Source organism: Entelurus aequoreus, linkage group LG03, assembly GCF_033978785.1.
Source record: "Entelurus aequoreus isolate RoL-2023_Sb linkage group LG03, RoL_Eaeq_v1.1, whole genome shotgun sequence".
Lineage (NCBI taxonomy): Eukaryota > Metazoa > Chordata > Actinopteri > Syngnathiformes > Syngnathidae > Entelurus > Entelurus aequoreus.
In genome coordinates, this window is record NC_084733.1 from 10,438,401 (window position 1) to 10,452,115 (window position 13,715).

The window sequence follows — 13,715 nt, forward strand, 5'->3', positions numbered from 1 at the left end:
TAATATCTACGGCTTTTCACACACACAAGTGAATGCAAGGCATACTTGGTCAACAGTCATACAGGTCACACTGAGGGTGGCCTTATAAACAACTTTAACACTGTTACAAATATGCACCACACTGTGAACCCACACCAAACAAGAATAACAAACACATTTCGGGAGAATATCCGCACTGTAACACAACACAGTGTTTCCCATAAACTGCCAAGATACCTGTGGCGGTGGGGGCGTGGCTATGGGCGTGGTCACCATGACATCATCGAGTAATTTGCATAATTTACTACAATGATATGATTTTCTCTAAAAAGGCTCCAAAAATGTATACTTACTAATTAATAATAACAGTTTTGTTTTAAACGTCCATCCATCCATTTTACAATATAATTACAACACTTTATGTACATATTTATATACAGATTTGAACAATAAGTTATTCACTGAAATATATTTATTAATTGTGGTTCTTACAAAAAATATCTTATAAAATATAAAAGCTAAAATGTCTCTTAAAGCTCTGCCCCTTTAATTAGTGCATACTAAATAATTTAACTTTAGCCTACTACTACAACCATATTATTTACCAGCAACATAAAGTGAAACAGAGGCAGAGGTGTCCTGCCACAGTCAGTAACAAATAAACAGAAAACAGTAGTGGTCAAATACAAATAAGGCAACAGGAGAAGTGTCCTACACTTCTCTTTTGTAAAGTAAATCTGAACAGCCTATATGGGCATCTACATCAACTATATATTTTTTTTAAATTTGTGGCGGACGTAATTCTTTCGTGGCGGGCCGCCACAAATAAATGAATGTGTGGGAAACACTGCAACATAAACACAACAGAACAAATACCCAGAACTCCTTGCAGCACTAACTCTTCCGGGACGCTACAATATACACCCCCTACCCCCCCACCCCTCCTCATGCTCTCTCAGGGAGAGCATGTCTTAAATTCCAAGCTGCTGTTTTGAGGCATGTTAAAAAAAATAATGCACTTTGTGACTTCAATAATAAATATGGCACTGCCATGTTGGCATTTTTTTCCCCCATAACTTGAGTTGATTTATTTTGGAAAACCTTGTTACATTGTTTAATGCATCCAGCGGGGCATCACAACAAAATTAGGCATAATAATGTGTTAATTCAACGACTGTATATATCGGTATCGGTTGATATCGGAATCGGTAATTAAGAGTTGGACAATATCGGCAAAAAAGCCATTATCGGACATCTCTAGTTTCATCCATATAATTCATCGTTTGATGGCTAATTTCACTTCCTGATTCTCACCTACATGCATCAATGAGTGAAAGTAAACATTTATTGTCAATCATCTTTCAATAGCCAGTATTCTGTCACGTGACTTTTTCCCAGAAGTGAAAAACATCAATTAAGCCAAGATGGCTTTGTACAGAACAGGTTTGTTTACATTTGATTATTAACACTATTCTTAAATAGTTTATCTATAAATTGTCTTGAAAGAATGTTGGAATGCTTTAATTTGAAATTGTTCATTCATTCATTATTTCTCACCCTAATATGTCTGTGTAAGCCATTTGGGATCAGACAAACTGTATTTTAGGACATTTGGATAAGTTTGCAGGCCCTGTGATGAGGTGGCGACTTGTCCGCCCGAATGCAGCTGAGATAGGCTCCAGCACCCCCCGCGACCCCAAAATGGACAAGCGGTAGAAAATGGATGGATGAGCACTTTGCAATTGTATAGTCTATGGTCATGAGCTTTGGGTTATGGCCGAGAGAGGAGCCAGATGAGGTGGTTCGGGCATCTGCTCAGGATGCCACCTGAACGCCTCCCTTGGGAGGTGTTTTGGGCACGTCCGACCGGCAGGACGCCACGGGAAAACCCAGGACACGTTGGGAAGACAATATGATCCCCCGGGAAGAGCTAGGCGAAGTGGCTGGGGAGAGGGAAGACCTCGGATAAGCGGAAGAAGATGGATGGATGTGACACTTGTTAACTGTTAGCATGCAATTGAAAAAAACATTGAAGTGCTAACTGAACTGATTTTGCCGTGATTTTGGTGGCTGGGACAAAAAACTTTCACATGTTTTTGCTGGTTGTTTGGTTACACACTTTTAACTCAACACACATGAGAACACAAGCAATCTCATTGTGTTAACAGTGTCAGTCAAAAACTACTTTTATTTTCGCTTAATATTATTGACTTATTTACCCAAACAGACTTCCAGCAGCCCTCCCATGTAAAAGAGGAAGAGGAGGAGCCACAGCCCCCCCACATTAAAGAGGAAGAAGAGGATCTCTGGATCACTCCGGAGGAAGAGTGTCTTCTAGGGCAGGAGGACGCTGATCTCACCAAGTTTCCACTGACTGTTGTCTCCGTGAAGACTGAAGACCATGAAGAGAAACCACCTGAGTCCTCACGGCTTCATCACAGTCCAAGTAAGCAGAACTTTCAGATGTCATTGGAAATATATTTACTTGTTAACCTGCCAAAAAAACCAATTGGTGAGATACAACCATGTGACCTAGAGGCTGTCCCCCTTACCTCATGTGGTCAAAAGAAAGGCAAACATTAAAGGCCTACTGAAATGATTTTTTTTATTTAAACGGGGATAGCAGATCCATTCTATGTGTCATACTTGATCATTTCGCGATATTGCCATATTTTTGCTGAAAGGATTTACTAGAGAACATCGACGATAAAGTCCGCAACTTTTGGTCGCTGATAAAAAAAAAGCCTTGCCTGTACCGGAAGTAGCGTGACGTCGCAGGTTGAAAGGCTCCTCACATTTCCCCATTGTTTACACCAGCAGCGAGAGCGATTCGGACCGAGAAAGCGACGATTACCCCATTAATTTGAGCGAGGATGAAAGATTCGTGGATGAGGAACGTCAGAGTGAAGGACTAGAGTGCAGTGCAGGACGTATCTTTTTTCGCTCTGACCGTAACTTAGGTACAAGCTGGCTCATTGGATTCCACACTTTCTCCTTTTTCTATTGTGGATCACAAATTTGTATTTTAAACCACCTCGGATACTATATCCTCTTGAAAATGAGAGTCGAGAACGCGAAATGGACATTCACAGTGACTTTTATCTTCACGACAATACATCGGTGAAGCACTTTAGCTCCGGAGCTAACGTGATAGCATCGTGCTTAAATGCAGATAGAAACAAAATAAATAAGCCCCTGACTGGAAGGATAGACAGAAGATCAACAATACTACTATCAGGAGACACCGAACCAAACACTGGACCTGTAACCACACGGTTAATGCTGTGCCGCCTGTCGAAGCCTAGCAATGCTGTTGCTAACGACGCCATTGAAGCTAACTTATCTACCGGACCTCGACAGAACTATGATAAAAACATTAGCGCTCCACCTACGCCAGCCCTCATCTGCTCATCAACACCCGTGCTCACCTGCGTTCCAGCGATCGACGGCGCGACGAAGGACTTCACCCGATCATCGATGCGGTCGGCGGCTAGCGTCGGATAGCGCGTCTGCTATCCAACTCAAAGTCCTCCCGGTTGTGTTGCTGCAGCCAGCCGCTAATACACCGATCCCACCTACAGCTTTCTTCTTTGCAGTCTCCATTGTTCATTAAACCAATTGCAAAAGATTCACCAACACAGATGTCCAGAATACTGTGGAATTTTGCGATGAAAACAGAGCTTTTTTGTATTGGGATACAATGTGAATACTTCCGGTTCAACCATTGACGTCACGCGCATACGTCATCATACATAGATGTTTTCAACCGGAAGTTTCCCGGGAAATTTAAAATGTCACTTTATAAATTAATGTTAAGATTTCATCATTGATGTATAAACTATCAGACTGCGTGGTCGGTAGTAGTGGCTTTCAGTAGGCCTTTAAATACGGCTAATATTTATTCACCTTTAGCAGGGCACATGTCAGAGTATTTTAAAAATTTAGTGGTGAATATTCAAGCCAGATATCGTTAAAAAAGTTATTTTAGTTAGTAGTTATTTCTCTATTGTACAGCCATGTTTAATTGTGTGAATGCCCAAAGGCAATGCAAGCAGCCCACATTATTATTGCTCATACTTCAACTTTCTAACAAAACTCGTCTATCTTATTCCGAACCGGACAACGAACCTCTACATATGTTAAACCATCGGAGAGGTCTCGCTCGCGCCGACAGCGGCATTTATAGTTGGGGAACGTTTCGTGTTACCATGGCGACGCTATTTATGAACAAATAAAAAAAGGGCCAATTAAATGGGTACATACCCTTTTATAATGGAGGATTGCTTCGCGACAAACGCCAAAAAGACGAGATTACCTCCTCTTGTAGCTCAGGCATACTTTCACGTAGCTCAGTGCTCGACGTCTCACTTTGTTCACACACTTTTACGGGCAATGTTTGGTTTTGGCTGGAAGGAGGCGAGCGCTATCGGGGTTTCCCCATTAAAGCGGATGGCGTCCACTCTAATTATTAGAGGGGTGGAAGCTGCAAAATTAGGCTTTTTTTTTGTGAACAACCTGTCCTCACGGTCACATCTTTTATCCCAGTGTCATGTGTTTCAGTGAAAACGTCGACACACATGTCCTCTCTCAGAAAATGTCACTTTTATGGAGGTTGTGTGTCCCATTTCGCTTCTGTTGGCCCTCAAAGCCTAGAAAGTCAGCTACATCTCTCATTGACTCCAATGTTAAATGTCAGCTCTAAAAAACCCCAAAACACAAAAGATCTAATTTTCCTACTCGTCCAAACTCTGCCATTTTTCAATTTATCGGAAATCTGAGAACACCGGAACGTTCTTCAAAGCCTAGTATTTGCTAGTTGAATTTTACAGATCACAAAAAAGGTCAATCGGATCGCTAACGTTGTTAGCATAAATTAATGGGATACAACATAGAGAAAATTAGCATCACAGCTAACGGAGAAATATTTTCGGTTCATTATGAGACTGGTGGTGGTACATATACCTAGCTAGCTAGAGATATTGGCCCCAAAATCATTTAACAAGTACAGGAACAGCTAGCTAGCTTGAGTGGAAGTCTGCTGGAGTAGTCTACATTCATACAGTAACAAGCAATTACACCTCTATTAAACTTAAATACCATAGATCAAATATATTTACCCCAGTAATATCATCAAAACTTACCTGACTGGATGAAGTCCTTGGGCTCAAATACTAGTGTGGCCTGTAGTGTGTAGCATGCTGGGAATTATCTGTGCATGTGATGGAAGAATGCACTGCACATGTGATGGAAGAATGCGCTGCACATGTGATGGAGGAATGCACAGTGCGGGGTTGAAATTCTACTGAATTTGCATTAAATCAGGTTGTTTTAGCTAATAATCATGCTGCAAGCTCTAGCATGTTGCATTCAATGTTTATTCCCATTAATTTCCCATATATTCCCGTTAATTCCCATGGAAAGTTTCCAACTTTGAATATTCCCGGAATTTTGCAACCCTAAACTGATGTAAAAACTCTAGATGATGTACATTATGGCATAGCTTGTATGGATAATGTGAATATATTTACTCAACAAAAACAATGAACTATTGATGCTGGGGTACAGTCGTGAAAAAAGGTGTGGCTTTCAGTTTATAGCGTCTAATACAGGGATTCAAACGTTAGGCCCGAAGGCCGGATCAGGCCCGCAAACAGGTTTTATCCGGTCCGCGGGATGAGTTTGGTAAGTATAAAAATGAACCTGAAATTTTGAATGAATGAAACTGCTGTTCTAAATGTGTCCACTGGATGTCGCTATAGCAATTATTTGTATCTTCGTAGATAATGCTACATATGTACAAAATAAACCACATGATGTTAGTACATCAGTCAGGAAAAATGATCAAACTACATAAAAACCCTTCTTTTTAAAAAAGCCTTTTTTTAGATATATGCGTGCTAGTTCTAGTTTTTATTTTTATTTATTTTTATTATCTTTTAATTTTTTTTAATACACTAGCACTTTGAGGTTGTTTGCTCAATGTAAAGTGCTTTTTACAAATAAAATATATTATTATTATTATAACATCCTGTAATTTGATTATTTTTTTATCTTGATAGATTGAAAATTAACATCAATGAATTGACTGATGAACATTATCACATAATTTATTCAGAAAATATAAATAACGACCAATAAAGTATATATACTATTAACCGCAAAAGGTAATTGTAAAAAAACAAAAAAAACTACATTATGATTTGTACAATTTCAGAATGTGCTTGTTCTATTTTTAAACAAATAAAACAATCTGAAGTTGTCTTTAATTTTAAGAGAGTAGATTTTTCTCCGTGTGGCCCCCGATCTAAAAATGAGTTCGACACCCCTGATCTAATAGATAGAAACCATTGGTAAGTTTTCTTGCATTTTTACAGAACTTCTATGTAGACGCTGCCTTCCAAGGCATCTTAAACATAGTCAAATCTATTCAACTTCAGAGGGCAATATCCCCTAAATGGCCCCTTGACCATTTTTCAACTCCTCTATTTTTGTATTATTATTATCTATTATATAGATAAAAAAATTATAAAAAAAATCAACCAAAAAATTGTTTAACAACTAATATTTCTGCACTGAACTTTTATGAACTGAATTTTGATCAACTATTTTAATAAAATGTATACAGTTTAATATTATAACTGCATTTTTATACACACACATTTTGCTAGCAAATTTTTGTTCAATGAAAATTGTCAGCATCATTTAATGTAAAGAAAAATTGAGTTTACAACATTCAAATATATACATTTATTGTCAGAAAAAACCTTTGGTAAAGAAGATACAAATTAAGCTCCATTGTGTGCAAGCAGCTGTCTTGTTTGTATGTAAGACTTTACTGCTGTGTTTGTTTGGTCTTTTTTCATGACTTGTTGGATTGCTTCTGTTATTACCTGATGTACGGTTTGGATTTGGTGATGACCTCTTCAGGATCAGGATGCTTTATTATTGTTCGTTCTTTAACATGTACAAGACATATAAGAACTGAAATTACATTTTCGGCGAGACAAGAACAGGACCACCAACGGATCAGCCACTTACGGCGCTCCTTAAAAAAGGTGGGAAAAAGGTGATATTGAGAAAGGGGGGAAGAGTAGAAAATATCAGTCAAAGGCTGGACCCTCGGGAGGGGGTCCAGACTGAGTCCAAGGGAAAAACTTAATTTGCCATAGCACACATAAACATGTTACATATAATCACAACAACTCGCAACAGAGGGGGGGAGGAGTTGGGGCCCTGGAGGTCGACTGCTGCTACAAAGTGCTACTCAGCCATCCATTACCCCGAAGTGGAATCAAGCGGTGGTGAAGGCGTTGGGCGGGGGTGGGGTGTGTGTTTGTGTATATGCCCATTGTCTTTGGGTGTAGTGGTGTTGTGTCCATAGGCCCGGGGCCATTCTGCATGCAACGCAAGCAAATTTCGACTTCCAGGTGTCGTTGAGGAGGGAGGGAAGTCAAAAGCGTCCATCTTTGAGAGTCCTCTGGGATGTTTTCAGAACAGCCTGCTCCTGTTCATGTCAAGGCCATTCGAGGGAGTCAAATCGTACAAACCCCGTTTCCATATGAGTTGGGAAATTGTGTTAGATGTAAATATAAACGGAATACAATGATTTGCAAATAATTTTTAACCCATATTCAGTTGAATATGCTACAAAGACAACATATTTGATGTTCCCAGGAATCTCTCACGTACCCCGGAGCAATGGTTCCATCAGGGCAGCCAGGCTCCCCAGAACCTCTTTTCCTCGTCGAAAAGATTTTGTCAATTGAGTCGAGAGTCCAGCTAATCAATTCCATGTCTGATGTTTAGATTTGGAGGACAACGCAAAGAAAGAGGCTTCAAAAAAAGTGTAGACAAGACAAGACAAAGAGAGCAAGCAAGGAGAAGACGGGAGGAGAAAAAAATGTGACCGCCCTCACCAGATCTTGAATGTCAACAGGTTGACTGATGACATTTTCTGAATATATGCTGGTGCAGGACGTTGTATAATGTGACTGAACCAAGCTGGACTTCTTTAATGCTTATGTTTGTCTTCTTGTATCCTGCAGACGTCCGTGAAGTACATCTTCTCCCTGAGCGGCAGGAGTGCACCTCCGTGGTGGAGCAAGAGGAGCCAGAGACCCCCCACATTAAGGAGGAGAAGGAGCGACAGCCCGCCCATATTAAAGAGGAAGAGGAGGATTCGCAGCGCCCCTACATGAAAGAAGGGGAGGAGCCGCATCCCTGCGATATTAAAGAGGAAGAGGAAGAACACAGCATCAGTCAGGAGGGAGAGTATCTTGAAGGACTGGAGGAGTTCCCATTGACGGTCATTGTGAAGAGTGAAGATGACGAGGTCAATAGTGAGGAGAGGAAAGGGGCGGAGCCTCCAAGCAGCAGCTCAACTCATCACATGTCAACAGAAGCTGATGGAGACCACTGTGGAGGATCACAAGCAGACAAGCTCTTAACTCCACTGTCAGATAGTGACGACACAACCTCACACTCTCCTGACACTGATGATGAAGACTCTGAAGCTGATAAGACATGTCACACCGACAACACACACTTGAAATGCTCTCACTGCGACAAAACCTTTAATCACCATCGTAATCTTCAAGTACACACGAGAATACACACGGGGGAAAAAACATCCTCCTCTTCAATCTGCGGTCCAGGTAATATGAAAAATAGCGAGTTGAAAGTACATATGAGAACACCCACTGGAGAAAAACCTTTCAAGTGTTCAATTTGTAGTAAAACATTCTCCCAGAAGCAACATTTGAAAGTACACACCAAAGTACACACGGGAGAAAAACCTTTTTTGTGTACAATCTGTGGTAAAGGTTTCATACAAAATAACGGTTTGAAAGTACACATGATCAAACACACGGGAGAAAAACCATTTACTTGTTCAATCTGTCACAAAGGTTTTATACAAAGTAGCGATTTAAAAGTACACACGAGAATACACACTGGAGAAAAGCCGTCTTCCTGTTCAATCTGCGGTCAAAGATTTACGAAAGGTAGTGAGTTGAACGTACACATGAGAACGCACACCGGGGAAAAACCGTTCATGTGTTCGGTTTGCAGTAAAAGTTTCTCTCAGAAGCAACATTTGAAGATACACGCAAGAATACACACCGGAGAGAAACCGTTCGCTTGTTCAGTCTGCGGCAAAGGTTTTAATCAAAGGCAACATTTGAAACTACACGCAAGGATACACACTGGGGAAAAACCTTTTACCTGTTCGGTGTGTGGGAAAGGTTTTATTCAAAATGAACATTTGAAAATACACATGAGAAGACACACCGGCGAGAAAGTGTTGAGTTGCAGCGTGTGTGATGAAAGATTCTCTTATAAGTACCAGTGTGAGAAACACAAGTGTGCTGGTGACACCAGCAGCAGCAAATAGAGCTGCAGGATTTGAAATAAACCATCAAAACTTTAACTTTCTAACAACACCATCACATGTAAAATGTGCTGATATTAGTGTCCAACTTGCCCACTCAATATTTGGGGCGTATTGGATGCAACATCTGGGTACTCGACTCTTCATTTTTTAAAATATTTTCTTATCATCACACTTATGCACTTACTAAGCGTAAATTCAACTTTGACCTGCTGCTTGTCCTTGTGGTCCCAGTAGTCTTTACTGCACCAAGCAGAGGAAAACTACAAAAACATGAAAAAGCAGGATGGCGACCGCCAAGATGTTCATAGCACGGTTGGCTATGGTCCCAAGTCAATGACACATGTCCTGTAGCAGCCTTCATTTTCTCTTCAACTACACTAAACTACTAAATACTCTGACTTTCCTACCTACATATGACCTAAAGATTATTTTCAATAATGGCCCAACTGTGGACTGAACTCTTAACATTATTAACCATATTCACTCCGGCATCCATTGGAAACCCCACATCTGCGGTCTCTTCCAAGGTTTCTCGTTGTTCCCATTGCGTTGTTTTTTCTTGCCCTAATGTGGGATCTGAGCCGAGGATGTCGTTGTGGCTTGTGCAGCCCTTTGAGACGTTTGTGATTAAAGGCTATATAAGTAAACTTTGATTGATGTATACATATAAGTAAACTTTGAATAATCTCTTTTCCTACCTTTTCCAACTTTTCTGCCGAACTAAATGTTTTTTGACAACGCCGCAAACAGTCATCACATGGTTAATTTACTTTTATTGACTCGCCGGTTATTTATTTTTCATAACATTTCAATGATATGTCTCACTTCCTGTGAACAATGAAGTTTGTTTTGTAGTTTGTTACAACTTACAACACATTTTTAAACACATCTGTAGTTATTTGTGTGTAATATCTAATAGGTTTATCCCTAACTTTTTTGTAGTAGTGTACATATCAAAAGTTATTTTAGAGCAGGGGTCTTCAACATTTTCCAGGCCAAGGACCACAAAACTGAGGGACAGATGGAGCGGGGACCCCCTACAGATGATATTCAACTGTTATGCGCCTTCAATGATTCAGAGTTTCACTATTTATCGGAGTTCTTGGACTGCGTATCCTGTATCAAAAACTGGTTGTCCTCAAATTCAAACAAAACAGAAACTCTGATAATTGCCCCCGATAAAAAGATCCCCCTGATCAAGAAGTCCCTTGGTGCTCCGGTTGCATCTGTTAAAAGCAGCCTCAGAAACCTTGGGCTTGGGTTGGATCAGTCCATGTCTTTGGAGGGTCACTGACCAAAAACTGTTTTTATCATCAGAAATATTTCTAAAGTGAGAAATTTGTTGTCTAAATTGGATCTGGAAACAGGCCCGGTCCTAACCAATATGGCGCCCTAGGCAAGATTTTAGGTGGCGCCCCCCCACATCGGCAGTGAAGTGTATATACTCACAAGAAACCGAATAGCTTTGTCTTTGACCTTTTTCTTTACTTAAAGAAAGCAAATTAACAATCAGAATAGTTAACAAGATAAAAAAAAATATGGATAAATGAATAAAAAAATTTAAAAATGAATATATGAAATACAATATTTTTTACATACAAACACAAAATAAAACGTGTCAACAAGTTGCATAAAATAAATTAAAAATACAATATAAATAAGGCACTGCACGACTTTAACAACTATATTACAAAAAAAGGGGATCCAACAGAGTTCTCTATTTGTGCTTTTTAATATTGCATTAACTAGAATGACTTACAAATTACTGTACACCAGGGAGTACTGTAATTACCTAACGTTACATTATTATTTTCCATAACAATTTAGCCCCCTCCACAATATTAACCCGACGTTAAAACAGAACTAGCTGTTTATTGATTAGCAATTGCCGAATCATGTAACATTAGCTTAATGCTAAAAAGCCAGGTTACTATCACATTCTGTAACAGACAAATAATTTCATGTAGGCTAACGTTACCTACCTGCTACCTCTGTCTTTTTCTCGTTTCTCCTCTTCTTTTCTCTTTTTTCTTCCCTGGGCACCTGACAGTTTTGGCTGTTTTGACATCTTGTGTTGATTTTTTGATGTGGTGACGTCCAAAAAGAGTCATGATACGGGAAGGGAGGGGGCGCACCGTGCCGGGGGAGGGGGGGCGTAATGTTGTAACAAATAATATTTCTATTAAATAGGCTTTACTTTGCATTTTGATTAACGTGGGATTATTTTATGTATTTAGAAATAATAGTACCAACTTTTTTTTTTTTTTTTCCTCCAACATTTGTGGCACTGGCGTGGCGCCCCCTGATGGACGGCGCCCTTAGCATTTGCCTATACGGCCTATGCCACGGGCCGGCCCTGTCTGGAAATGATCATTCACACGTTCATTTCGTCTCGCATTGACTATTGCAATTCTCTTTTCAACAAGTCCAACGCTAAAGAGACTTCAGACTGTACAAAATGCAGCTGCCGGACTTTTGACCCAGAATAGTCCATACCACCCCCGTTTTATCCAGTCTTCATTGGCTTCCAGTGAAATTCCGCATTCAGTTTAAGATTTTAGTCCTGACATTCCGTGCGTTGCATGTTTGGGCCCCTCAATACATCACTGACTTGCTATGCCCCTACTCTTCAGGGTCTTCAGGCCAGGGTCTTCTAAAGAGTCCCAAAAACTCGTTTTAAAACCTGTGGAGACCTGGCATTCCAGGCTATAGCTCCCAGACTCTGGAACAACTTGCACCAGTCCCTCCGTGATCTCGACTGTTGAAACTTTTAAGAAACATTAGAAAACTTCTCTTTTTAGTAAAGTTTTTAGTTAAAGCACCTTTGAACTGTCATTTTTAATCCACTTTGTATCCTTTTTATGATGTTGCCCCTGTTTTAAATTAAATTGTTGTTTTATTTCACCTAGGTTTTGTACAGCGCTTTGTGATTTTATCTGTGAAAAGCGCTTTCTAAATAAAATGTACTTACTTACTTACTTATATATCCTGTACGAAATGGTGATTGTGTTTTAAAGTCAACTGGTCCTAAAAGTACCCTGCATGCCAGCATGGAGGAGGACCACTTTGACAAGGTCATCCAAAACCGACATCTTTGACAACCAACTTGATTTGAAGACTACACCTTGGATCCCAAGCACAAAGACTAATGTCAAAACAAAGACTCTCCAAAAGACTGCTTAAACCCAAAAGGTGCAAGTCAGAGAAAGTTCTAAGCAAAAGATTCACACAAAGGACCTACTTGGACAAAACAAGCCAGCCTCTTATCAGACGGACAGGTAGTCAGGCTTCAATGGATGTGACGACACGGGAGTTGTGACAGGAACCTGCAAAGAACCAAGGTCATCCAGGAAGACCAGAAAAATTAACTGTTGCTAAACATGCTCCCGCTCAGTTCAACCCACAGGATCGGTATCAAGCCTGACCCAGCAAGGCATGTTACTCTTAGCCGACATGGACACACGGAACACAACATTGACTCTGTAAGCTCTAGGGCTCGAGTTTCAGTTTCCAAACCACATTTGAGTGTGAATGACAATCTTTACAGAATTTGTCCAGGTTCTATCTGTGAACCCAACCCCAAGTACAGAGACTCGATCTACTAAAAAGCAGATCTATATATATATATATTTTTTTTTTTGTGGTTATTATACTGAATACATATTGTAATGTATGTGAATGTTTGATCCAGTTGTATTACTGCCTATTGTACATTTATATACACTACCGTTCAAAAGTTTGGGGTCACATTGAAATGTCCTTATTTTTGAAGGAAAAGCACTGTACTTTTCAATGAAGATATCTTTAAACTAGTCTTAACTTTAAAGAAATACACTCTATACATTGCTATTGTGGTAAATGACTATTCTAGCTGCAAATGTCTGGTTTTTGGTGCAATATCTACATAGGTGTATAGAGGCCCATTTCCAGCAACTATCACTCCAGTGTTCTAATGGTACAATGTGTTTGCCCATTGGCTCAGAAGGCTAATTTATGATTAGAAAACCCTTGTGCAATCATGTTCACACATCCGAAAACAGTTTAGCTCGTTACAGAAGCTACAAAACTGACCTTCCTTTGAGCAGATTGAGTTTCTGGAGCATCACATTTGTGGGGTCAGAAAAAGAGAACTTTCATCTGAAACTCGACAGTCTATTCTTGTTCTTAGAAATGAAGGCTATTCCACAAAATTAAACTTTTGAACGGTAGTGTACGTCACGATGGATGAGATGGGTCGGGCTGTGGGAACACAAGACTGGCAATCTCGGAATTGAATCGCAAACTGGATAACATTTCATTTCGGAAATGTTATCCAGTTTGCGATTAAATTCCGAGATTACCAAAG

At 40.0% G+C, this 13,715-nt stretch overlaps 1 protein-coding gene across 4 annotated transcripts in view; it reads left to right on the forward strand.

Annotated features, from left to right (window-relative positions):
* Positions 1-13,715, forward strand: part of LOC133646114 (gastrula zinc finger protein XlCGF28.1-like) — a 201,653-nt gene that overhangs the window by 1,216 nt on the left and 186,722 nt on the right. For 2 of the 4 annotated variants that reach the window (XM_062041144.1, XM_062041137.1), the window contains exon 2: positions 2,207-2,398. In XM_062041144.1, coding sequence (XP_061897128.1) covers positions 2,207-2,398 — 192 coding nt within the window. Of the gene's footprint in view, positions 1-2,206; positions 2,426-7,785; positions 7,916-8,024; positions 10,902-13,715 lie in introns of those variants that run through there. The other 2 variants (XM_062041145.1, XM_062041142.1) reach the window with 2 other exon arrangements.